This window comes from Pholis gunnellus (assembly GCF_910591455.1).
Source record: "Pholis gunnellus genome assembly, chromosome: 1".
Lineage (NCBI taxonomy): Eukaryota > Metazoa > Chordata > Actinopteri > Perciformes > Pholidae > Pholis > Pholis gunnellus.
Genome location: NC_136528.1, coordinates 26,553,408 through 26,580,603, shown reverse-complemented (window position 1 = coordinate 26,580,603; position 27,196 = coordinate 26,553,408). Strand labels below are relative to the sequence as shown.

Here is a 27,196-nt window from a genome sequence, read left to right as displayed (position 1 = left end):
ACAGTTCAGGAAGACACAATGAACAGTTGTGTTTCACTTTTTAGTTAGAATACAGACACTCTGTTTGTGTGTTTTCGATCTTTTTCTTTTTAGTATTTTTTATTGTATCATTCGCGGATAGTTTTGCTTCCCACTTTATATTCAGAGCCGGAGGGTTTTTTTGTCATCATGCGGAGATTAGCTACCGTGATCTTCCTGCTGTCGCTTCTGAAAGGTAATTTCCATTCTTTTACATTTCGTCCTCGTGCTCTTCGATTAAACCCGTTTATGACTTGAACGTTGTCAACATTTTGACTGAAACGAACCAAACTGGAGGTATCGGTCACATGACAGTGTTTGTTTATGTGACACAAAGATAGTTGGTCTAAATGTTGAAAATAGAAAATAGTTGTTGTTTTTTGAGTTGAAGATTTTGTATGATCATTTCCTTTTAATTTAGAGAACGTTACTGATATCTATGAGTTTGAAGATGTTATTTAAGAGTCACTGTGGCCTGTCCATATTTAGAGACAGATTTACTCAACAGGTTTCATTCCATCTTCTCAATGTTTGGCTGGTAGTTTCACTCGAAGCCATTTCCTGTGCCTTTTGTCTGCGTCACCTGTTTTTCTGGTTCTGCCACTTTGAAAATGAACTCCTAGGTTGAGAGAAACCCTCACACACATTGTTTCAGTCTGACCACACTTTTTCTCCTTGACTTTTGGCAACACACAAGCTGTCTCTCTAACTGGACATGTTTCTTTTATTCGGCACATGAGATAGCCTTGTTGCACAAATACACAAACTGCTGTCTCTAACCGTCCGTTTGCTTTCCCTGCCAACAGTGTCCGTGTGTATTCAGGTGACTGTTCCTGAGCAGGAGCGCAGCACAACCCTGTTTGCTGCAGTCACCCTCCGCTGTGACTACTCCACCTCTGCAAACATCCAAGATGTTCTGGTCACCTGGAGGTTCAAGTCCTTCTGCAAGGACCCCGTACTGGAATACTACTCCTCAGGTAACTGTAGACCGCATACATCTTGGAGAGGCTACATGAAACGGAGACATAATGTATGTGAATAATCTCATGTTCACTCTGAACATCCATCAATGCCAGAATGAATAACTTCAAATATGTAGTCACAATATGCACACACATTTTATTTTGTTTAGTGACAGTTGGGATCTTTTTTTTAACATGTACATGTTTTTTACTCCATATTTCTTATTTTTAGTGCAGCCTTAATGGGTTTGCCACACTGCATTTCATGACACATCACGCTTGTGTATATGACAAATAATAATAATAATAAACAATAAGGCACTTTTCAAGACAAAGTTACAAAGTGCTTTACATGGTTGAACCAGGAGCAAAAACATTTCTAGACTGCCGTGAAATATAATTAGATAATTAATACAATGCAAAGTCAAATACTCAACAGTAATATAAAATATAAAAGCAGATAAGGCATGTTGGAAATGAAACGATGGGTTCACATTAATTTTCTTTTTTTTTTAAGGTACAAATAAAATCCTTGAATCATTCAATGGTGATGTAGTGCTTATTTGCACTAAACGCAAAGTACACAGCTGAGGCTGACAGGAATTTCATTGCTTTTGCAAGTTTTCCGAAAAGTCTGGGTATCCCCAAAGTCAGGATTTATTGTCTGGGGATCATGCATGTCTGTTTAAACTCAGTCTGTCCAGTAATTCATTGAGATATTTCAGTCTGGACCAAAGTGATGCATCAACCAATCATACAGGTAAGAATGTGTTAATGGGAACTTTGCCTCTGATTTTGCAGCGTACCAGTCTGCACTACAGTTGGGACAGGACCCAGCGAATGACTGTCCAGACCGCCAGCGGACGCTGCGCACAGTGATCCAGAAGAGAGGGAACAACGAGCAGACGCTGGGGCCAGAGTACCGCGAACGCAAGATCACCATCCAAAATAGTGAGTCCATTCAGACACTATTGGCGTCAGGCTCAACCCAGTTGTGTCAAGTCTTGAGACACTTTTTATTTGGCTGTTCCTTCTTCAAAATACAGCCAAAATGATATGTTGACTAATCGATTAGTAGATTGACAAACTGTATCTGTAACAACTTTGATAATCCATTTAGGTATTTTATGTAAAAAAAACTCCTTCATTTCCGTTGTTTATGATTTTCTTAGTCCTTTATTTTAGTTCAGTAAATATGTTTTAGTGTTTGTTGGTCAGAGAAATTAGAAATCCTGTCACATTTGGTAAAATAGTGACAGGCATTTTCCACTATATCAGAGATTTTATACACCAAACAGCTCATTAATGATTGAGAAAATAACCCACAAATTAATTGATGTTGGAAATAGTTCTAAATAATTGTTTAGCTCGTGGCTCTGTCTCAGTAGGAGGAGAGAATTAGTTTGCTGACCACAGTTTAAATGGAGGTATCTCTCTGTGTTTGCACAGACGCTGACCTGGTGATCACTGAGGTAATGTGGCACGACAACGGGATGTACTTCTGCTCTGTCGATGCTGCTGGAGACACGACCGGAGACTCTGACAAAGAAATCAAACTCATCGTTTACAGTAAGAAACAAAAAGAAAAAATTTCACTCACTGATTTTATTGCAGCCCCGCACAATTTCCACAACTTCTTCTATTGATTTGTTTAAACCTAAATGTCTGTGGCATTATAGGATGCTATTTGGAGCTATAACAAAGTCAGGGACAGAAATACGTGTTAACAAGAGCTCTTTCTTGCCCTCCCCTCTCAGACTGGTTAACGGTGTTGTTCATCATCATCGGAGCCCTCCTGCTGATCATCCTGTTCTGTATCTGCTGCTGCCAATGCTGCCCTCAGAGATGCTGCTGCTATGTTCGCTGTCCCTGCTGCCCACAGCAATGCTGCTGTCCTGAAAAAGGTAGAGAGCCGAGCACCATTTAGAAAACTCTCCTTGTTGGTGCCTTATGGATGCTCCCACGTACAAAACATGGGAGTGGGCTGCTGATTGAATCTACAACCTATATTGTCAGAAAAACACAGAAGACAAAGGATGAGGCAACTTGGGAGGGAAAAAGCAGATAGTGTGAACTTGTTTCATGCATTTAAGGGACTGTCTAAAAAATATTAGATAAATGTTGGAAAAAAATTCAAAAGAATTTAGGAAAAGGTCTGAAATGTGTTTGAAAAATATTGGTTCAAAGTTTGTAAAATATGCATTGTCTGTGTGCAATGTACATTAAGCCCCCATCACATCCATTGAAATCATGTCAGGGCTAGTATGGACAAGAGAAATGATTTCAGTGACCAATAACTCTCTCAATGCACAGTGCAAAAGGGCATGTGAGTATTGTTTTGAGACAGACTTGAAGAAATGTGAACTTATCCCATCAAGTTAAATCGTCAAAACCGTTTCTGCGCTTTGACTGCAATCCTGTGTAATGTTAACTGACTTTAGGACAAACAATAACAAGTGAATGAGCATTGTGGTGGGTTACCTTTTAATAACCTCATCTCCGCAAGTTGGTATTCTTACTGTTCTCGTGTAAACCGCAGTCAGTGTTGGCTGGGACCTTATTGTATGCTTCGGAAATCTCTTTGGTGTTAGTTATACCACATTTGTTGTTCATAAAATATGCAAGTCCTTGAAAACATGTCATAAAAAACAGCCTTTATACTTAGTGAGGACCTTCCTGTATTGTTGAATATTAAAGAATGTGCTGTACTCGTCTTTCAGCGGTGATGCAGCATCGTATGATGAAGGATGCTGAGAAGGCCATGCAACCCTGGATGGGAGGACAGCCGATATATGGACCAATGAGCCACGCCTCCCAGATGAACCCGCTGCTCTACTCAGGTACACACACATGCATCATGTTACACAGCACTTAATGAGCAAACTGTGGCTTTAATACCGTTAGACCGTAGGCGGGTATTCATCCACAAATGTCTCCAAATAAATCCCTTTTCTTTTGTAAATGTTTTGACCTCTCCAGGATCTACTTCAGGGAAGAGCTTCCCGATGAAGCCCATGCCCCTCCCCCCTCCCCAGTCTTCAGCTTACAGCATGCCCACTCCCAGTGTCCACGGCGCACACACCCCTGCCAACTCCAATCACATGCTCGATTACCTGGAGAGCCAGGTGAGGGGGATGGACATGGCGAGTCCTCTGCTACAGGTATGTGACCGCCCATGTTCTCAAGTCTGTTTATGTTAACAGTTGAGCAGCAGATTATTTTGTCATAATGCCATTCACAACTGTTACAACAGTTTGTAAACAGTTGCTGCCATTCCTTGTTACTTTACTTAGAATTTTAGTATCGTTTTGGCGGCTGATAATACACTACATAATACAGAATGTACATGCTGAGTTATTGAAGAGAATCAAACGATTGTTTTGCACACAAACTACCAAACAAGTTATTGTCAAAGCTTTTGTTTTTGCAAAAAAAAAAGAAGAAGAAAATAACGAGTTCTACGGTCGTGATTTTTAGATATTTTATGTGATAAAAGTTAAAAAACATTGCAAAGTAAGAAGATGAAACCAGAGATGTGGTGGCTGTTGGAAGTCATGGTCGGATTGGGGTCAGTTTATGCTCAATCAGAACTATTATTATTATTATTATTATTATTATTATTATTAGGTATTAAAAAAATACCTCTAAAAAAATTTTCCCCAAGGAAATGGATTAGCCGAGGCGGTAAGCCACTGGAGTTGTCTCATGATCAATTTAGTTAATAGGTGTTGGTCTAAACAGCCACAATTATTATACAAATGCCATTTCCTGTGTGAAATTGTGCCTTCTATCTTTCCTCTAAAGATTCACATTTTATTTCAGTAGCTAATTGTGTACAACAATTGTTTTTTCTCTTTCTTTTTTTTTTTTATTTGGCAAAGCTGAAATTGGCAAAAGTGTTGTGTTTTGATTGACATCTGTCAGGGCACTGATTATGTCATTTCCTGTTGGTACAAAATGGTAAAGTGCAGCATTTCTAGTGTAATAGACTTGGAGTATTAACTGGGCCTGTAGTGTTGAATTCGGGCACAATTCTTGTGTTTCTGTGAATTTCCCTGAAATGTACGAGTGGTGGTTTTCATTTGTCTTTTTCTTGTTCTGGTGTCGTCTTCTCATCAGTCCCAGCCTCCTCCTCCCCAGCACATGCAGCACATGGAGCACATGCAGCACATGCAACACATGCAGCACATGCAGAACATGCAGAACATGCAGCAGATGCCACCCCCTAACCAGCACATGCCCGTCAACGCCCCATTTTCCCCCGGCCCTCCTAGCATGATCTCTGCCCTTGATGATGGCCCCACAGAGCGTCGTGTCATCACACTTCCACCTATAAGAGAGCAGCCGGCGGGCAGAATCCAACCCGCTGCACCCAAGACTCGGCCCCCGAGCTCCAGCGAGAGCAGCCGCAGCGGCTTCGGCCGTCGTGACGAGCGAGGGTCGGCGGGCAGGCGTTACCCCTCACCCCCCCGGTCTAGAGGCCTTCCCAGGAGCTACAGTGAGGAGTCACTGGACGGGCGACGTCCCAGCGGGCCAAGAGGAGGCATGGACCGCCCCCGCTCCCGCTCCAGGGATGACCTGTTTGACAGCAGGTCCAGAGGAAACAGAGGAGGGTCTTGGAGCTCGGATGATGAGGGCAGCAGCAGGAGAGGAGGAGGGAGGAGAGGAGGTGGAGGCTTTGTTGACAAACCTCCCAGCTACTCGGAGTACGAACCCGGACAGAAGCCAGGAGCACGGAGGAACCAGCGTTCTGTAAGACACACATTCCTTTAATTGACATACATCCACACCAACGCGCTTACATCAAGACAAACACACACATAATCAAACGCACAGTCATTATAAAAAAAGAATCTGAGTTGTGCTGATTGCGGGTGAAGTAAATCTAAAGTATGTCTCTCTCAGGACAAGAGTTCTCGTAGTGGCACCAGCATCGTCATCTGAGCCCTCCAGCTGGGAAACGCCCTGCGACCTCTGTTTCATTAAACACGAACACCTCACTAGAACTGGGAGCCTTGTTGTCTGGCTACTGGTAAGCTTTTGAATGCCAACATTTTTAGGACTTAAAATGAATCATGAACCAGTCTTTCATCACAGGTTTTGATAAGTGAAAAGCTGGCAGAAGGATTCATTAAATGTGAGATTGAATGTGTTCAAAGTGTGAAGGTTGCAAAGCTAATGCCAATATGGAAACCTATTTGGTAGCCTATAAATGTTTTAGTTTTTTTAAGATAATGATGTAAGAAAGTCTTTACTACTGAACAGATTTTGGGGATAATATTCCTCCTCTCTGCTGGTTCATCAGTGTAATAGAAATCTACAGACGAGATTGGCACTAAATACTTGTAAAATTATTCTTATATGTGCCTTGTAATGGCTGTTTCTCCTCTTAGAGCTCTTTGTTTGGCAGGAACACAGACAATTTTTATATTTGATAAAGTCATTAAACCTAAAGTGCAGAACAAATATAATTATAATAATACACAGGGCCAGTAAACAAATTATAATTGTTATATTAGAACTATTTAAACCCACATAAATATGAATAGACTCTTGTGAATTCTAGAATTAGTTTTTAGCTTTTTGTAAATATTTTTTTTTCATTGCTCTTATCTTGAAGTGACTAGCGTGTAATATGTGTTGAAGGAAAAGGTGTGTGCCATTAGCCTGTGTCAGTGGTTTTTAAACCTTTTTGTACATAAGATGGAAGAAGTATTTACACTTGCTTAGAAATAACTGTAAACACTGTGTGTAAATAAATATTTTACATGGTATTGACACAACAAATAAAGTAATGTGCACAATGTTACAGGCCCAAAAACATGTTTTTTTGCTTTTTAGATTACGGTTGTTGGGCACAAACTAAAAATTACTTCCACATGCATTAAAGTGGTTGACTCCTCCGTTGATGTTTTTTATTTTACCCTGTGCAGTCAGTTTGTGTTCATTTAGGGTATTGAAATAAACGTTTTACCTTCGGTTCAACAGAACTGTCTATTGATGTGATTAACACTTTTTTGTCCTTCATAAATATTCCACTTCAACTTTTAAAAATTATTCCAGTAGCTAAAGAATAGTATGTGCTTTAGCTTAGACTCAACAGTGGTGGGCCGTCAGGGCCTGCAAAGCCTTCTCTACTGGCCTAAACAGAATCCCAAAGTTATAGCTATTTAATATTTTTTCTTAAATACACTACATGTATCATCATTGATAAAAATATTTTTCCCATTATCTTATTTTCTCATTGCACAGCTACTGTCTTCCTCAGTTGCTCTGCTTCCACTGCAGCTTGTTTTAAGTAGAGCTTTTATCCAATCAGATTTCACCTCTGTGTCTCTAGGTAAGAAGAGAGGCCCCAGGCCTGCAGACTCACAAGTGCCTCCATGTGCAGTTTAAGTGAATGGGGACGATATTGTTGATTGGCATAGTCTTCAACCAATCAGATCTTTAGTTTAACATTCTTGGACGCGCCAGAGCGGCCTGCAGGCCTACAGCTACTTCAGCATTAGCAGCAGCGCTACAGTGAGATTCTGTGCTGTGATTGGTCAACAAAATTTACAGCAGAGGCTTAGTCGAGTAGTGAGAGTTCATATTGAAAGATATGAATGAAATTATGATTTTTTTTGCATTTTTTTTTTTACCTAGCTTTGTTTTTTAACACTCAATAGCTGAAACTGGAAGATAAACGGATTTGTGAGTTGGGATTTAACTGTGGGATTAAACTCTTTGTCAACAAAGAAAAGAGGATGTGATCAGCATTTGGTAAGTCAACTGGTTCGTTTTTTTTACATCTAATATCTGAATGGCCCTTGAGTGTGTAGCAGAATGCGTGTTGCTGCTGTTGTATTTCCGTTAAGCTAGTTAGCCTAGCCTCCCGGAATATTTGCGGGGCACAGCTGTTTTTGTTCCGGTTCAGAGGTCACACAGACCGAAACATTATATTTCCTACAATTTAAGCTTCTGCATTTTCCGAATGCACTAGTATTATTCAAACGTTTTGTTCGGTTTGTAAGCCTCGTACCGAACGGTTTATTACAAATACCTAACGTTATATAGTTACAGCCCAAGAAACGAATAATAGCCCTAGCTGTGGCGCCATCATGTGGTTATAAGGTGGTATTTCAGCAGTGAAGGCCCAAGTATAAAATGCACGGCCCGCCCCTGAGACTCAACAACAATGTGACCAATCATATGACACAAAAAATGTTATAGGACACAATGAATTCAGATCACTACTCCTAATTTAACCAGACTTTAATAGACAGTCAAGTTTTTACAATTGATCTTCACTGAGGTCAGTTTATGTAAAAATGATTAGTACTACGATTGCAGCCTAACAGACTGTTTTAGCTGCTAGTTTTTGTCATTCAATGCTCACCTCTTCAAAAAAAAAAGAAAAAATTACATTAAAATACATTAAATGCAAATGCATTCAGTGTTTAATTCACTCAATTTAGGTTTATACAAAACACACACAAATAACAGTCCAAATTAAAACAATTTCAGGAATTGATAACGAGGATATATTCATTCACAACTTTATAATTTGATGTTGGTTGATGAGAGAAATTTCAGTTTGTTTATTATGTTAATACCCTGTTAAGTGTGTGGAAGGTATTTAATTAGAAGTGTTTCAGTTGTAGGGACTGCTCACAACAGAAGTGAATTGGAGAAGCTCAAGTCATAATTCTGAGCTGAAACAATTTTGATAATTTCTTGACTGTTATAATCATTTTACAAAAATATCAAATATTGACTGGTTTTAGCATCTCAGTTGTGAGGATTTGCTTCTTTTCTCCGTCTTATATGATAATAGAGTGGATTTCTTTGGGTTTCGGACTGTTGGTGAATAAAAACAAGGAATTTGAATGCGTCACTTTTGGCTCCAGGAAAAGATGAAAACTTTTCACTATTCTGTGATATTTGACAGAGAAGCAACACAAAAAACAGCATCATTCATCCAGTTACAACTTGTCTCCACATGTAAATGTATAAAGACTTACACTCAGTTGACAGTTTTTAGGCTACAGCTGGTCCTAGGAAATCCTCCCCTCATGCTGCAGTATGTGGTGCTGCTGAATTTCATTGCGTAATACTGAGAGGTGGTCCAATTGTTCCACCAATTTATATTTCCGTTTAAACTAAATATTAGAAAGACATCTCATTATGACACTGCAAACACTACAATCTCCTAAGGCTTGAATCAAAATGTCTCTAAAACAGTTTCAAATAAAAACTGAAGGAAGGATTTATTGAAGGACTGTTGTATTAGTAAATAAGAAGTGTTCGGACCATAAAATGTAAATACTCAAGTAAAGCACAAGTACCTCAAACGTGTAGGCCTTGTACAATACTTGAGTAAATTAACTCACATTCAACCACTAGATGTACCTAAACTGGCAACTAAGTGTTGTTTTATGTGCTTCTAATACTGTTGTACCTCGTTGAAAAGAATAATTAAAGTGGTTAATTAGAAATATTCTAGTTAAAAGAAAGTTATTAATAATTAACACAATCATCAATACAAACTAAAACCACTACAGCAGAACTGCACTGACTCCAGAACAGCCGTTCGCTTTGTCGAACTGCGACTGTGCAGTTAAGTCGCGGGCTGATGACGTCGCAGAGAGAGGAGGTACGGGTTTGCCACGTCGGTCTCCGTGCAACGCATTTACACTGTTGCTCCTGAAGCCCGCGGCTAACTTTTAAAGCCGTGTTTTATGTGTTTAACCCGGAGAGAAAGCGACCGTCCAGCATCGCCGGTGCCGTCGTAGCTCGTCGCCTCGCCAGTGCAGCCGGGTATATTGAAGCTGGAAGGCGGAGAAAATGCTCGGTGCTGTCTGGACTCGTCAGGCTGGAAGCCACACAACTGACTGATGCATCCTCGTTCACTTCACCCCACCGTGTGTTGTGTGAGTAACGATGGCTTTACGGAGATTAGAAAAAACAACAACAACTATGTAGCTTTAAATGTGCAAGCTATCAGCTAGCTGCGAGCATACACGTATGTTTTAACGTCGCTGTTGAAGTGTGTTCACAAGTTTCCGCCGTGTACAAAATGACATCGCTGCTGCCTGGTGTCTTGCGTTGGTGCATGTCGTAGCAAGTCTCTGAAAAAAAAACATACCAACACGTACTAATAAAGTGTTCCCCAAGGAAAAGTCAAGACTTTCTGATCAACAGGGCTTCATTTTTAAAAACATTTCTCCCGCTTCTTATATACAGTGGTGTATTCAGATCATTTCAGTAAAAGTACTAATACCACACTGAAAGTACTCCAGTATTCAGAACCATACTTGCAGATTCATAATACTGCTGCATTAATGTGTGTTTAGCATTTTACTGATGCAGATGTTTAAGGTTTTTATATACCGTTGGGTAGTTTAATCAACACCGACAGAAATGCCTCTTTTTCTATAATATCGTCATATGCTTGTCCTGTGACAACCACGTATCTCTAACAAGTCATGGTTTCATGAGCTCCCAATAGACATTTTTAATATAACGTATTCAGCGTGAGAAGTAGAAGTACATTATATGTGTCTGAGATTAGGTGGAGTGGAGGTGTAAAGTAGCAGAAACTGGAAATACTCAAGTAAAGAACAAGTACCTCACATGTATACTCTAGTACAGTATTTATACTCAAGTACATGTACTTGGTTTCATTCCACAACTGTTTTTTTAACACTTCAAAAGGATTTGTGTTTTAGGGGAAAAGTAGAAACGTGTTGCACTTCCACAAAATTACAAAACAACATCCTGCAATCCCTCCACTGTAGTTCTTTTCTCTAGTTCATGGTTCCTGTTTTCACTTTTGACTCTCAACTGTAATTTTGGTCCCTTGCGATGCGTGTTTGTTCGTGTGTTGACGGCTGCTTCCTGTTGAAGATTCATCTTTAATATTGGAGTCACACACTGGCCACAGAGCATGCAGCTATCCTCGCCATCATGTTTCTTATGAGCATAAAGGAAATGTTGACACACACAGAGGTTGGATGTTATCTGGCTCTGGTTTACGTTTGATCTTAGGAGCCTATCACTGGCTCATCAAGTGGGCCGCGCGACACATCATGTATGTTTATTGATGCATTTTCAAACCTGATTGTCTCCAAGTGGAGAGTATTAGTCAGATCATCAAGCCAGTGATGTACTGAATGTGTTTCTGTTGTTTTTCAGTGCTGGACTAGAACTTTGTTTCGCAGCTATAAGCCCATAAATAAATAAATAGTCTATGAGGCTTCATTAATGTGTTCAGTGCCTGTGCTGTATCAGGGATAATCAGCTTGAGGTCATGAGGATCCAATGTCCTCCCAGTATTTGTCCAGCTTCTGACAGCCGACCAAATTATGTAACGAGGTTCTCTCTGCAGAGTCACACTGATAATAACTGATAATAACTGAGGGAAAATGCTGTGGAGTTAAACATTTGAGTAATACAGCCTATGCAGTGAATTAAGCACCGTCTGGCATTTCTAGAGCATGTATGTATATAATGTATGTAGACTATCATCCTCTTATTTGATGGTTTCTGTTGAGGGAGAGTTCAGGCTTTGCAGTTTATTGTATAAGAACAGCCAATATATTTTTAGTGCCGGGAATTGACTTTTATAGCAAATATCCAGTTAATCCGGTTCTGAGGTGGTAAAGTCGTGTTTGTTTGTAATTACTTACTTTTGCGTAGTTGAAGAAATTGGATGTAGGTGAGTTGTACTTTTCCTGGAGCTGCTGAAATCTGGCAAAAATGTTGTTTACATACAAATCCTCCATACTGAATGAATGCCATTGCATTTAAATTGTAAAAAAAGGCAGTTCCATCGTTGATGGAAGTTGGATTGTTTGACAAATTAAATAATTAAACTAAGGGGGTCCCTTCAGACCAACTGTCTCTCATTAACGAGGTTCTAGACCTTTTTTTTTTTTTTTTTTACATTTTCTTATTTTAACACTGAAACAACCCAATGTAATTAACCAAACCTGGTTTGACTGTCGTAGCCGGTTTATAAAGTCCAGGTGTAATCAATAAAGACCTAATTAATGGCTGCATTCCATTTCGGTGTGTCAAAGTATTGTTCCTGCTGGCTCACTGGCATACCTGAAATGGAGAGATTCCATTAGTGATGCGCAGGTCGGGTGAGCATACTGAAACGTAGCGCTGGTTCGGGCGGGCGGGTCAGAAAGTGACAAAGTAGTGTTCCAAGTAAGTTCTTAGTGACTTCCAGAATCACTGCTTGCAATAGTTCGCCTATTCTTCCTCTCTTTTCAAATACACTCTCACAACCACCAAAGTTGGCCCTTTGCAGGTCGGGCTCAGGCAGTTGTGAATTACTACAAGCTATCGTTAATGTTATTAGGTACACCTGTGCTTTTCCCGCTATAATGAGATTAAATATGGGCTGTGAAAAGGGCCTGTTAATATCATCGTTTATGAATTATACAAACCCTGAAACATTTGTACTTGTCTGGGAGCTGACAAGAGGTTCAGGTATCTTCCTCAGGTAGGGTTTTGGCTGACAGGGTGTCAGTTTCACTATCTGACAGTCTCGATGAACACAGTTGAAATTATTCTGTGTCTGCTGGCAGCTGATGTAGCCCAAAGCCCTTCAAGGATATGTTGGCTATTGAGTGGATTCTTCCTTGAACACCGCCGTGCGCGATACAGAGAGCAGGGGAATTGAAAACGCGCGAACATGTAGTGACAGACATGACATGCCGGCATGTAAATAAATTAAGCACAAGTACTCGTCCTTCAAGCTCCCGTCTCTCTGCTCTTCTACTTCTTCTACTCTTCTACTTCTACAGGGTGCGCGCATGACAGCTCTCATCTCGTTCGCCCCCTGGTGGTTGGCTGATTCAGGAAGCGTTTGATTTGATATGTATTTTAAACGTCAATATCGCAGACGATCATGCTCATTTAATCGTGGCAGCCAAAATCGTGATCGCGATTAAAATTCGATTAATTGTGCAGACTGAAAAAAAATCATAATGCGTCTCTGGTATTGTTCAGGGGGCCGGACCAAATGTGGAGGCGGGCCGTAGTTTGGGGACCACTGCTTTATAACGTCCACACAGGTATTTCAGCATCATTTGCGAAATGATTTCCATCCAAACGAGCACGCCTGAAGTAGATTGGTTGCTTAGTTACAGAAGATAAGTACTATCGTACCCTTTAATAATAAAAGGTTGTGCTTGATACTTAAGATCATCTTCTAAAGTCTTCCTCTGTAGACTCAAACAGACACATTTTGTGGATCTTTTTCAGACTTCGTTACAATGCTGCAGGTCTTGCTCTATCTCTCTCTTTCACACACATTAAATGTACTTTAAAATGAACACTTACAAATCAAGTTTACTAGATTATGGGTCAATACATTTGGTCAACACACGTCTCTCAGTCGTTTCCTCTCGGTTTCGTTGTTGTCTGGTATCTCACTCGTAGCTCTGCTGGTGGCTGAAGTCCCAGTCGTACTGGAGAGCATTTATGCTTTTGTTCGTTTACCGTTTCTTTGTCAACTTCACAATAGTTTTGCAGAACAAAATGAGCATTCCAAGAAAAGGAAAGTCCTCTGTTTTGTGTCCATCGCCTTCCTCAAAGCCGCAAACCGTCACTTCAAACGCCCGCTCCGTAGGGCTGATAACGCCGCTATACACGCTGCTCGCTAATCGCTCCAATAACAGCTTGCTTCCTCCACATGTCAGCAGTAGTAGAATTATACAATGCAGAATTTAACTGCACAACAGTGTCATGACGGCTAAGACCCAATCAAGTTGCAAATGCGGGTGTCTACGTCATCGTTTTTAAAGGTCTGCGTTTCCGCCTGTCAACACTACTTTCTACTTTTAATAATCGATTAATCTGTCGATTATTTGTTCGATTAATCGATGAATCGGATACAAAAAACAAAAAAGCATTAATTTCCAACCCTTTAATCCAGGGGTCCCCAAACTTTTTCCTGTGAGGGCCACATAACTTTTCCCTTCTCTGATGGGGGCGGGGGTCAGTTTGTAACAGAAAAATTGTGACGATCGCAGGGGTGCCTAAATGTAAACATTTATTGTTTTCCAGAAAGCCACACACAACCAAATATTAATAACCCTTTCCGGGATCTTCACAGAAAAAAAAGGGAAATAAATAACACTATTTATGAAATAAATAATAACCAAATACCCCTCTCTGGGTTCTTCACAGAAAAAAAGTCCATTGAACATTAACTTTCTGTTGTGCCGTGTCAAATTCTTTCGTCTTCTGCTGCAGCTGGGCATATACATTACCCCCGATTTCTTCAATGCGTCTGGTGATTGTACTCGCCGACAGACTCACGGCATTAAAGACATCTTTCTTCTCGGGACACACCTCTTCCGCGACAGCATTCAAACATTTCTTGACAAACTCTCCATCAGTGAAAGGTTTACCGCTGCTTGCTATCAGTTGAGCAACCCGAAAGCTGGCCCGAACGGATGACTGGTTCAGCTGAGCTTGGCGTACAAATGTATTCTGCTGAGCTAACAGTCCACTTTTTAGCTTTGAGAGTTTGTCTGCTCGCATTTGGCCTTGCAAGTTATCATACTTGTCTTTGTGACGGGATTCATAGTGTCGGCGCAGATTGTATTCTTTGAATACCGCCACCGCCTCTTGACAGATGAGACAAACAGCCTTTTCTTTGCATTGAACAAAAAAATAATCGTTTGACCACTGCAGGTTAAATACCCTGCATTCTGAATCGATTTTTCTCTTACCTAACCTTTTCGCCATTATTCTGTTCTATTTGACAGGGGCTAGTCTAGGATTTGCGTGGCCAGACTGAAAAAAAATCATAATGCGTCTCTGGTATTGTTCAGGGGGCCGGGCCAAATGTGGAGGCGGGCCGTATCCGGCCCGCGGGCCTTAGTTTGGGGACCACAGAGCTGACAGTGCACATTCACAGAGCAACACATCTTCACAAAGTGCACAAACAGGTTGCTCGAACATCCCTGAGCTGTTAAAGTCATTATTTAAAAAAATAAATGGACTAATATCAGGAGTGGGGTTCAGCGGGTTTACCCACGCCTCTCAGTGAAGGGCAGACACGCGCTGATCCACTCAGTGAACGGCTTTCAGGCCGATAAGCCACGCCCCCTCTCTGGCGCGTCCAGCGCGATTCACGCGAATGAACACAAATAGTCCCCGGCCGCGTTCATCGCGTGCATTCCCGTTCATCGCGTTGTGTGAACACCAAACGCGGTGAAGAGGTCCCCGGCGATCGCGACCAAACGCGAATGACGCGAAAATAATACAAATCGTGTAAATCAACTTCCGGTGTTGTCATGGCAACGTTTATACGCCGGTCAGCGTCAGCTACAGAACCGGAGTCCTGTTCCGTTATTCCTGCTGCTGTGAACACTCAAACATCTCCGCCACTTATTGAGTGACGTAATAATCGCGCGACACAACGAATCGATAATGAAATTCGTTGTGTGGAGAATTTAAGAATTAAAAGCATTATTTAGTAGAATTTATAGCACCCCTAGTGGTGAATAAAATTGTCACAATGATGAGAATGTAAATTATGTTAAGAGTCACAATATATTTACTTATGGAATGTAATATAGGTTTACAGGATGTTTACTTATAGAAGATATTATATGTTTGCAATAAGTTTACTTGTAGGAGTCTTTTAACATAATCATTGGAAGTGTTGAACCAAAGTACAGTCACATCGTTATGGGGGTTCTGAGCCATGAGGCAGAGACATCAAAGGGGACACAGAGGTGCTGGACAAATGGCCAAGGAAGGAGGAGGAGAACCGGAGACAACTGAAGGGAAGCAGACGGCCATAAAACAGAGAGCACTCCTGGGTAAACACCATGCGGCCGCGGGACAGAGGGCAGGTCAGAGGTGATGTCAGAGGTGATGTCACAAGGGGTCCAGCCATTGAGATGAGCAGTGGATCGATGAAGGAGGCGTCAGAGCGATTGGAAGCCAATCACTGACCCCAGAAGACGGCCTTTGTGTTTTGCGACAGCGTGGGACACTTTCCGACCATCAAAGGACATAAAAGGACTGTTTGCGAGGACGTGCGCCAGGCCATGGTAGTTCGCTTTGCAGGATCCGACTTGGTCGGGCCTGTGAGGGGAGTTGCACGTGGTCTCTGCTCTCGAGATGCATACTATCGATAGTGTATTATAGATTATAATTGTCATCATCAGTTTACAGTCGTCATTGTTTAATTAAATACTGTTTTGAATTTGGACCGGATCGAGTTACTTTATGATGCGCCTGCGCAGAAAGAAGTAAACACAGCAGCGGCCTTGCGCTTCCTCCACCAGTTTCAGCCTCAACAGTTGCCAACTCTTTTAATTATCGATTTGTTGTTGCAGCCCTAATTCAAACTAACCGAGCTTCAGTAGCATTTCTAAACCTCTCCGTTTTTGGGGGGTTAAAACTCCGGAGTAGTGTGGACACTAGGTGTAAATGTAGCAAAAGATGTGTGTTTTAAAACGGAAACGTAGTAGTGTGTATGTGGCCTTGCACTTTTTCCAACGTGAGCTTCAGCAGGCAGACTGTGAATGAACCGGTCTCTTACTCCGGCCAGTTGTAGATTTGGCGAGGGCTCTGTGTTTCCTCTAGGAGGGCTTTTAGATGGATCTCTGATCTGGTGGCATTTTTATGAAGTGAAAGCCAAGTACTCTGAGTCAGTTGACATGCAGTCATTTGCCACTGTATTAAGTACACCCAGAAAAAAGTAATGCAGTAACCAGTCCTACAGTTAACCCTACCTTCAAGAACTTGTGTTGAAACAGATTCGACTCTAGAAGCTGTAGTTTATGAAGGAGATTTATTGGATTGTATTGAAAGGCTTGTCTGATATTTTGTCCACCCAGGTGTGAAACACCTCTTGGTAAAATGCAAAACAGAACTACAAACTACACCCTCTAAATGACCATTTAGAGGGTGTGGCACCATAACACACACATTTCAAGAAAAACTTGTTTTGTCTGATGACAATTCTAAATGCAAGTAAGTTCAGTTCACAGTCACGGATGGCAAAAAGAAGAAGCAAGTATATCTAATTATTATATGTCAAAGTATTGACAACCTAAAATCTCAAATGAATCCACTTCAGAGAAAGAAAACATTAACATTCAGAAATGGTGGAGCTCCATGTTATCCGGGTGGTTAAAGCGCAGCATAACCACAACGGTTGCCTGTTTGATTCCAGCCGGGGACCTTCACCCCCCCCCCCCCCCCCCCCCCCGTTTCCCGTGTGTCTTTTCTTAACTGTCAACTATCCAATAAAAGCAAAAAATGATCCTAAAACAAAATATGTTCTATTTCCCACAACAAATATGTAGAATAAGTGTCTCTGTGGTTTTTAGGCAACCATCTATAACGAAACGGATCATGAAGGGAGACGCGTCAGGATGCGAGTGGCTCACTCACTGCTTGTGCTCGACGCTTCCTGGGGAAAACCCTGGCAGGTTTGCTAGGGCTGAGACTTACCACACTGACACAGTTCATGTCACGATGACACGCAGTTTCTTTCCCGATACAGGCTGATCAGAGCAGTGCCGCGCCGACAGATGGTTCAATATTGACATCTTTAAACCTCCGTGATTGAATAAACATGGACTCGTTTGTATGATTCTCATGTAGGCTTGTCGCAACGGCTAATTCTGCTGGTCAATTGTCCCAGAAATAATTGCAATAAATGTATTATCATTTTAAGACCGTTTAATGCCACTGTTTTATAACATCATATGGTAATAATGACAGTATACCCTTTTTAAAGAGCAATGCACCTTTTAATTCTTAATAAATGTGTGCAATTCCACAAATCTTATAGTGTTGGGGAAAACCCAGCTGTTGATTCTGGCATTATGTTGGCTAAAAATGTTCCTGACATTCTTGTGCAAACAAATACAATATCATGGTCATGTCCGTATGTTGTACGATAAGTCTTTGTGGTATTTATTGTGACCGGCCTATTCTCATGCTGAAGTTGAGTTGTTGGCTCTTTCGAGGAGACTCCTTTAATTCACCAGTTGTAAAGATCTGTGTGGCTCTGTGCTGGTAGAACATGTTTTGGTTTGTCAGTCGGACGTCTAACGTAAAGCCCAGTATGTTCACTTTGTTGTGCGTAGCAGGAACATTAGTAAGTCTTGCACAAATGAACCATTGCAGATAATCGCGCTCCTTGTATTGAATAATCAAACGCATCGGTTTGAAAAAAATAGTCACGAGGAGGCATGCTATAGCTTATTTCCCCTCTCAGATTGATGATAACGAGCCAGTTTGCTGTAATGCGGATTGGCAAATACACTTGATGGAGACACTAATATCAGTAAAGGGAAAAAAACCAGCTTGATGATCTGAGCTGTGCTCTAATAATCCCTCCCCAGAATAACTTGACTACTCTTTATGTATTACCGTTTACTTTTTGCTAAGTAAATCCCTTGGGGCAGAGTTATACTCTTATCATACTTAATGTGACTCCAGGGTGCCTCAGCTCTGTTGGTTTTTAGTTTTCTTCTGTCTTTACATGACTTGTATTTTTATGACCGGTTTACTTTTCTTGTCCTGACACAGTCTTGTCCTCCGTCCCCCCCCTGCAGTGGCCTGGCTGTACATGGTGGCACATTAAGGAGAAGGGGAGGACTCCCGGCAGCTGAAAAACGGTAACTGGCGACCATGCCAGGAGGTCGCAGGGGCCCCAGCAGACAGCAGCTCAGTCGCTCTGCTCTGCCGTCCCTGCAGACTCTGGTTGGAGGCAACCTCGGCAATGGTACAGGCCTCAGGAACAGGTGAGCGCACTGAACTCAAATGTTCTTACTGTAAGGCTTCAAAGCTCTTTGTCGTCCAAGTAGATGGAAATTGTTCCTTCATCGTTCATGTGCCTTTTTAAAAGTTGAACAAAAAGAAGCATTTCAATCTGACTCCAGATTCTTGTGTGCAGATTAGCTGTTGTGAAGACTTTAATCTTTATGTTTTGCAACGCTGGGTGCTCAAAACAGGAAATTTGACATAATAATTTGCCTGCAAGCTAGTTCGGGCTGCTAACTTGAGTCTCAGATTCATACACTCGCTGCAAACATCCAACGCATCCGTTCAGCTGTGGAAATGACTTGAGCCGTCAGTGGCCACTCTTTTGCTGCATGCCTGCTGCTGGGTCATTTCTAGCTTCGTTCTAATTATAACACCTTCTCTGATAAACCACCTCTCATGAAAAACAAATACTTTGCAGCGAGACCTTTTCAGTATTATTTCAGATCTGTTTGAATGTATATTTACACCACATAAGACGGAGCAAAGATACATTTTGAGCAAATAAAGACAAAAACAATCTATATATCATACTTCAACAGTATCCTCTTTAGCGCTTCTGCTAACATTTATTTTCTTGATTGATAGATTCAAGTCTACCAAATGTCAGAACAATGAAAAATGTCCATCCTAAGGCCTCAGGTGATATCTTCACATAACGGATAACATATTTTCTATCACGTAAAACAACACAATTAACAAGCTCTCATAGTTAAGAAGCTGGAACTATTAAAATATGAATTGTTTTATCAAAATAGTTGCTAAAATGACTACTTATCAGCTCTAATCCTCTTAAAACTGACAGGATGCCCTAACAGAGATCGTTTACGTAGTTATGATTAGTTTGGGCTGATATTTACTCCTAAAAAAAGAGATTCATCCTGAGCCTCGTAGGTACTTCTTAAGCTCATGGTTTGAGAAGTATGTAGGTACAGCGGGTGTGATGGCTCACACTGTGTGTGTGTGTGTGTGTGTGTGTGTGTGTGTGTGTGTGTGTGTGTGTGTGTGTGTGTGTGTGTGTGTGTGTGTGTGTGTGTGTGTGTGTGTGTGTGTGTGTGTGTGTGTGGGGTTTCTCAGGAGCAGTAACGTGGTGGGTCTGTCTGCGCCCCCTCTCTCGGCCCTCATTACGCCGGAGCCGGTCCGTCACGCGAGGATCCCCGAGCTGCCGTTGGACAGCAGCCTGCTGTTTGAGTTCCTGCTCTTCCTTTATTTGCTGGTGGCCTTGTTTGTCCAGTACATGAACATCTACAGGACGGTGTGGTGGTACCCATACAGCCACCCTGCTGCCTCTACCTCGCTTGTAAGCACACACACACACACACTGCTTTCTCTTTTTCTTTCACTTTAAGTTTCAGTTGCGTAATCGGTAGAGACCTTGCTTGCTCAGAACTACAAGTATCTTCAAGAGTAAAAACCAACTTGCTCTATTATAGTGTGTGTGGAAAAATACCAAAGATGACACTGAAATATGTTTTTTAAAAGTGTCAGGTTTTTGACTTTGCTTTTTGTTTCCGGCTGCACACACCAACACTGATTAGTTTATTGAGAGCTCATAACTGATTTTAATGTGCAGGCTCGGGTCTAATTCATCATTTATAATTTAAAAAAGAAAATAATGTCTCCATGGAATACTAACGATAGCTTCTTTCTCCTCTATTTGAGCAGAACTTTCATCTAATGGACTACCACCTGGCTATCTTCATCACAGTCATGTTGGCCAGGAGGCTCGTTTGGACCATCGTTTCAGAGGTAAACACACAGAGACCTGCACAAACAATCGGCGAACACATTTTAGTGCACATAACCCCTGTGGGAATCAAACCCCACTGATGACTCTGTCTCGTCCAGGTGTCTCAGAGCAGCGGCGGATCTCTGCTCCGCTACGTGGTTCTGATCGCAGCTCGGCTCAGCCTGCTGACCATGTGCGGCTGGGTGCTCTGCTGGACGCTGGTCAACCTCTGCAAGAACCACTCTGTGCTCAACCTCCTCTTCCTGGGATACCCGTGAGTCTTTGAATCCCCCCCGTCGACCCCCACCCTCTCAAGGCCAGGACGTGCTTGTACAAGTTGTCTTCCGACCACATCTCAAAGCAGAAGTGTTGATACCGTCTTTTTCTTTTTTTGTACGTGTTCTGAATGGCCTCACTTAAAGGCGGGGCAAAAGGCCCGTCCTCATAGAGAGCAGCTAGAAGGATAACAGTTGCACACTGTCGCTCTTATCTCTCCTCAAATGCATTCGTGGTGTTTCGCTCGGTTGATTCCCCAAAAACGAAAGCAGTTGTGTGAATTTCCCCACTGCGGGACTAATACAGGTTTATCTTATCTTAAAGAATGTGGGGGGGGGGGGGGGATATAACTTGAGAGAGAAGTTTAAATCCTGCTTACTTTTTACACTTCTGCTCACTTCACGTTGTGCAGACGAATTGTGGGTTTTACAGAAAGTCACAGAAATTGTGGGATTCAGCCTCTGATGCCAGTGTTGTAAAGGCGTGTGGCTGTGTGGCAATATGATAAGCACTTTGTTTGAAGCAAAGTAAAGCTTTAACTTACCTACACACATACACACACACACACACACACACACACACACACAAGTGGTGGCTGGTTGAAATCTAATTTGCCGACTGTGTGTAATATTTTCATGACGCACAGGATCCACAATACTACAGCTGTCATAACTATATTAACTCCACTCCTGAAATGGAGTCCGCAAAACATGATGAGTTGTGTGTTTTTCCGCTTTTCTTTTTTACTGTGTCATCAGACAAAAAGCGTTATTTAAATTACATTTATTCTGTTGGGATTCTGTGTAGGTCAAGGACTGAATTGTATCAAACCATCGCTTTTATGCACAAACATGACATTACTGTCGTGGTGCAGTGCTGGAAACGAAAAGCATAAAACTAATGACGCTTTACCTTTCGGCCAACACACATGTGATTTTCGGATCGGATGATTCATCGGGTCATTCATGATGAGCGTGTTGCTGTTTTGTCATTTTTTTTATGTGTGTGGACTCCTCCCTTAATGTGTCTTATTTTAGATAAGCATGATGTTTCCACATCATATGTCTCCCCTACTCACCCTGCCGTCATTTGAAACTAAAACTCGCTGCTCTGTCCTTTTTGTCCTCGTTTTGCCCACCGCCCTCTTACTGTGCCAGATTTGGTGTGTACGTCCCGCTATGCTGCTTCCATCAGGAGGGAGGGAAGAGCCAAACGCCACCGGCTGACTGCGATTACCCCGCCGACCACCAGCAGACCGACCTAACGGAGAGCCCGTTCTTCCGACCACGTGACTTCCTCTTCCTGTTGCGAGAGAACCTCAGAGAGCAGTTTTCCAGCCCGCCGCACATGCCTACGCACACCTGCCCACCGCACACACACTCGCACACACCGGAGTTGATTCGAGAAGAGGTGGAGGAGCTGAAGAGCGACTTCAACCGGCGAATCAAGGAAGTGCTGTTCAACTCGTTGTTCAGCGCCTACTACGTAGCCTTCCTGCCTCTCTGCTTCGTTAAGGTTGGTATCTGTTTATTTTATTGAGCATCATTGCTTTATAGTGCAGATTTCTTCTGTTTTTTTTCATGCCCCCACCATCACATCTTTACCATTCATGTCGCCTTCTTCATTTCAAGGTACGCATTTCAAGGTACGCTTACCCATGCTTTTGCTTTCCTTCAACAGAGCACCCAGTACTATGACATGCGCTGGTCATGTGAGCACCTGATCATGGTGTGGATCAATGCGTTTGTCATGCTGATGAGTCAGCTGCTCCCACCGAGCTACTGCGACCTGCTTCATCGCTCGGCAGCTCACCTGGGCCGCTGGCAGAAACTGGAGCACGGCTCGTACAGCAACGCGCCTCAGCATGTGTGAGTGGCGCTCTGTGCACACGTTTGTACCCAACCGCACACACACGGGTTCAAAGATGACTCCGCTAACAGTTTTGTGCTGTGGTGTTGATTTGTGTTGCAGGTGGTCAGAAAGTACCATTTGGCCTCAGGGGGTGTTGGTACGACACAGTCGATCTCTGTATAAGGCAGTCGGAGCGTATAACGTCGCTCTGCCCTCTGATGTTTCCCATGCAAGGTTCTATGTGAGTATATGTACTGTAACCCGTCAATTATTCACCGAGATGAGGGCGGACTAAATAATAAGGACACGTTACAATATAATACAATACCGCACAGCTGTGGCAACCTATGAAAGCGAAAAATGCACCACCTCACCTGAAAAATATAGGAAAAAAAGGCCTACTTCAGCAGAAATCTTCATTTTTAGCACAGCCACATATTTAATGTGTTAAGCTGATTTATACGCCTGCCTTAAAGGCGCATGCTGTACCTATGGCAGCTACATGTGTATGCTCCGCCACTGCTGGCGTGGTGCACCTCCTCGAAAACGCAACGACACGTTGGGCAGCAGCGGCTACGGAGATACCACATGTAGCTTACACCTTAGTAGCTTGATAACGTAATGCGATGCGATTCAGCTCACCAGGTGACACGTTGGTCACATTTTACGTTTCAGTAATTCATCAGAGCAACGTGTTGCAGAAAGAAGAAATTATTTGGTTTGTTTTACAAGTTGTGAAAAATTAACGCAAATAACCGAATCGTTCATGTTCAGGTGGAGTTGTTTCAGGAACAACTAACTAAACACAAATGTAGGAGAGCAGTTCAATAACCAGGTTGAAGGTAGTTTGATAATCGCCAGCTGGACACGAGTTTTACCCAATACGGTCTGCATCAAGTAGAAGCTTTTTGACTGGAAACCTTCGCTATTATTCACACAGACTGGTTACAGGAGCTGTATTTTATTATATTGCACAAGAGCTCATTTTATCGTGTGTCCCCCCCCCTGCATATTAAATATCATAATCTTTGACCTTCTATATGCTCTTTAATTTATTTTCTTCTCTTCTCCTCCTCTCTGTTGGTCTTCCAGTTCCTGTTCCACAAGCCATTGCGGATCCTAAACCTGCTGATCTGGATCGAGTCCAGTGTGGTTTTGTACCAGTTATACTCTCTGCTGCGCTCTGAGCGCTGGAACCACACATTGTCTCTGGGCCTCATTCTCTTCTGCAACTACTATGTCCTTTTTAAACTGCTCCGAGACCGCATCGTGCTGGGCAAAGCCTACTCCTACCCTCTGTCCTCCAGCAGCCTGGGGCTCAAGTCGCAGTAGAGGCTCTGCACAGCGAGACCTCACCTACGAACTCTGGACGTGGAGGGGGAGACGGGTGGAAGTCTGCTGAAGGGTTGACCTGCGCTCCCGCTTGGAGGCCCCGGGGCCAGACTGTGAACTCACAATCGTTTTTTGATACGGTTCTATTTTTAATGCGATGTTTATATATACCTATTTAAAGAATATTTTTTATTTTGTATACTATTTCGAGTTACGCCGGGCATTACCACGCTGACGACATTAGCATGTTGTTGCTAGGCGACAGGGAAGTCAGGGAATGCCATGAGGTGACTCTCACCAAAGATATTTTAAGTGCAGGTGGCCAATCACAGAGGGAGGACTTGGCCTCTGACAGTCGGTTCAACCAGGCGAGCGACTCGGATCTGTTAATCCCGATTGTTCTGCTTCAACCTCGAGGCTCCTAGAGCTTTGATCTAGAACCAGTAAAACTCGCAGCATCTTCAGCAGGTGATTTTAAAGCAAACGCTCAACATTTTGAGAAATTTGCTTCTTTGCTCTCAGGTGGGAGAGTCTGTGCATCAAATACGAGGGTCAGCTTAATGTCGGCACAAAGATTAAAAACGAGGAAACGGCTGTCTTTGCTCCGTCAAATGGTAGAAATTCAGTTTGTTTAATTAGAATAGAGATTGAAGTGTGAAAACGTGTGTTGGTTTTACAGGTGGTTAAGTGCCAGGCTGTTTCTTGACTCTGGCTTATAAACCCCCTCCTCAATACAGTAAATTGTCGTTTTCACACTTTTTCAAACAAAAGCGGTATGCAACTGTTAGATTGCTCCAGGCTAGCTGTTTCCTCCCGTTTCCAGTCTTTATGCTAAGCTAAGCTAACCAGCTGCCTGCAGTAGCTTCATATTTAATGTGCAGATAAGAGAGTGGTATAGCTTTTTCCTTCAAATTGTCAAACCTTTGCTTGCAGCAGAGCATCAGCGTGGGGTTTTACCACCAAGTGGAATAAAGCTTTCCTACTTGAGATCAGTCTGGAGGAAAAACACTTGAGCTACTCTAATGTACTGCCTCTGGAGAGAAGTCTGCATTCTTCCTCATTCACTTTTGTTTTTACTATCCGTATCTGCTTGTTTCACGTCATTGGCTAACTGGAGGGCGGTTACAACAGCAGTCTTTACAAACGTACACCAGGGTCTCAACGCGTGAGAGGGGACTGAGATACTATTGGCATCAAAGCACAACCAAAAATGTAAAACATCACCAACAAAAACCACAACAGCTTGACAGCCCTGCCTGCCTGCCCTGGTTGTTACTTAACAGTGGAGTTTGAAGGACTGCTGCTGTAAACTGGTGATGATTAAAGTCAATTTACTGATATCTGACAACACTTTGACTCGCCATTGTATATCGTATACCTCGTTTGTGTTCTTAAAGGTGATCCCGTCAATGTTTTTTTTTTTTATATATATTTTTAGTGCCTGAATGCTCAAACCATAATGGTATCTTAGATGGACCATACCACCTCAGGTCCGTCTCTTTGTGGATTGGATGTAGATTACAGATGTGTCTAATAATCCAGATGGCTTTCTGGTACGTCCCGGGACCTACACTTTCTCCCACTGCAAATATGTCATATTGTCATCGCGCTCTCGCGTGGATTTGACAGCAGAGGATGTTTAATAGTCACATTTCCATCGGTGATGAATGCAGAATCAAAGGCTGGAGGGTAAAGACCGTATGTATCTCTTCATTACCAGTTCATGTATTGTCAGTTACCAGAATGGTGTTACAAATGGGTTGCCTTTCTGTTAAGTCGCACCTGGCTAAAATCCTTCTTTACCCAAGTGGGTTCCTCCTTTTATGAGCCTCCTCTCCTCTTACCGATCTTAAAAAAGAGCGATATTTTCTGGGCGGTCATGAATTAGCCGCTTCAGTCAAGTTTTTTTATTTGAGTGATGAGGTGGCAAGTTTTTTTATTTGAGTGATGAGGTGGAGGAAAACACTTTTGAGATGAGCCAATGTGTGCACATCTGGATCACCGGTTCTGCTCTGCTCTTCAGAAGAAGTGTGAGGAGTCTCTCGGTTACACATGAATGCCATAAACGTGCCCATCGTTCTGCTTTGTCTGCAAACTCTGCCCTTAAATCAGCTCTCTGGTGCTTTTGTGTTTCCGGTCATTTTCCTCATGAATGTAGCAAATCTTTCAACTGAATGTTGCTGTTGACCTGAATGTTTTTGTTTTTTTTAATGGTTGTACTGTCACACTTTAACTTGCCCTTATCTCAATGACACAGAAAGACGACATATTTAAGTTTGCTTTAAATCCTGTTTCTATGTCAGTTCTTACTTGAATGTTACGTTTTTGCTCAAGTGACGCATTCAATCTGCCTTCTTTGTTGTGGTAAAACCCACATGTTCACAGCTGACGAAGAGGAATGAGATTTGATAAGATTTTAGGTTCACCTCTTGACCGCATTGCCCTGAGGTTTACTTGATCTTCCTCTAGCGTACAGGTGTTCATTAGAACTGATTCCGATGATGTCGATCTGTGTCCGTTGTCAAATTGGGTCGCCGAGTTTGTTTTCTATGTGCCATATCCCAGGATGCAGTTTCAGAGTGGTGGTTTAACCTGTTGTTGAGTGTGGCACTGCTGGAGAAGTCTTTGGAGCTGGTCCTCATATTTCAGCTTTTTACACTGTTTACCCACAGCATTTATAAAAATGCCTTTTGACATCCAAAATAAAACAAATGGTGTTTAAACAGAGATTGTGTTGTGTGAGCGATGTGTTGTCTGAGCGGACGGATAAGAACTCTGTGACACAGTTGCTTATTTCAAAGTATATGTTTCATTTAATTCGCCACATTCTCACTTCAGTTTCTGTGTTTTCACAAATGTTTTGCGAGGAGTGAAAAGGGCTGATGAAGGCCTGGTGAGCGTAATGCTGGACACCTGCAATGTTTAATCTTTGCCACCAGATGGAGCTAAGCATTAAAGTACAACACTAAACACAATGTTCCTCACAAAACAAGTAACCTGCAGCCTTGACGTCTGCAGTCATTAACATAACATCATTCTGTTCCAAGCTGACCGAGTACTCTGTAGATAACTAGTGTGTCCGCTGAGAGGAGATACATGATAGTTTGGAGAGAAACTTGTTAGCACCTTTGGTAGCTGACTTGTACATTCATCCACAAAAAAAAACACATTTTCAGTAGAAAAACTCCCAAGAGTTTTAACAGTGAAATCTTTAGTATTAGCACAATGAAAA

The 27,196-nt window shown here is 42.2% G+C and overlaps 2 protein-coding genes across 2 annotated transcripts; both read left to right on the top strand.

The window, feature by feature from the left end:
- LOC306699311 (immunoglobulin-like domain-containing receptor 1) lies at positions 1 to 6,975 on the top strand. Its single transcript, XM_079163888.1, has 9 exons — positions 1 to 214; positions 825 to 995; positions 1,782 to 1,931; positions 2,430 to 2,549; positions 2,738 to 2,884; positions 3,701 to 3,820; positions 3,960 to 4,141; positions 5,100 to 5,732; positions 5,886 to 6,975. Exons 1-9 carry the CDS (start codon positions 169 to 171, stop codon positions 5,922 to 5,924), a joined length of 1,608 nt encoding a protein of 535 aa, XP_079020014.1. The 5' UTR covers positions 1 to 168; the 3' UTR covers positions 5,925 to 6,975.
- Positions 6,976 to 9,635: 2,660 nt separating this feature from the next.
- Positions 9,636 to 25,885, top strand: tmem39a (transmembrane protein 39A). Its single transcript, XM_079181307.1, has 9 exons — positions 9,636 to 9,892; positions 18,569 to 18,757; positions 19,854 to 20,076; positions 20,442 to 20,525; positions 20,625 to 20,779; positions 21,939 to 22,296; positions 22,462 to 22,649; positions 22,753 to 22,873; positions 23,725 to 25,885. Exons 2-9 carry the CDS (start codon positions 18,645 to 18,647, stop codon positions 23,962 to 23,964), a joined length of 1,482 nt encoding a protein of 493 aa, XP_079037433.1. The 5' UTR covers positions 9,636 to 9,892; positions 18,569 to 18,644; the 3' UTR covers positions 23,965 to 25,885.
- The last annotated feature ends 1,311 nt before the right edge of the window (positions 25,886 to 27,196 follow it).

What these genes read in the sequence shown, in the direction of transcription:
- LOC306699311 (XM_079163888.1), top strand. Translation starts at nt 169, where the DNA reads ATGCGGAGATTAGCTACCGTGATCTTCCTGCTGTCGCTTCTGAAAG. An exon ending in CAAGATCACCATCCAAAATA is followed by an intron (nt 1,932 to 2,429) that starts GTGAGTCCATTC and finishes GTGTTTGCACAG; the next exon opens with ACGCTGACCTGGTGATCACT. An exon ending in TGGCGAGTCCTCTGCTACAG is followed by an intron (nt 4,142 to 5,099) that starts GTATGTGACCGC and finishes TCTTCTCATCAG; the next exon opens with TCCCAGCCTCCTCCTCCCCA.
- tmem39a (XM_079181307.1), top strand. Translation starts at nt 18,645, where the DNA reads ATGCCAGGAGGTCGCAGGGGCCCCAGCAGACAGCAGCTCAGTCGCTCT. An exon ending in GGTACAGGCCTCAGGAACAG is followed by an intron (nt 18,758 to 19,853) that starts GTGAGCGCACTG and finishes GGGGTTTCTCAG; the next exon opens with GAGCAGTAACGTGGTGGGTC. An exon ending in AGCAACGCGCCTCAGCATGT is followed by an intron (nt 22,650 to 22,752) that starts GTGAGTGGCGCT and finishes TTTGTGTTGCAG; the next exon opens with GTGGTCAGAAAGTACCATTT.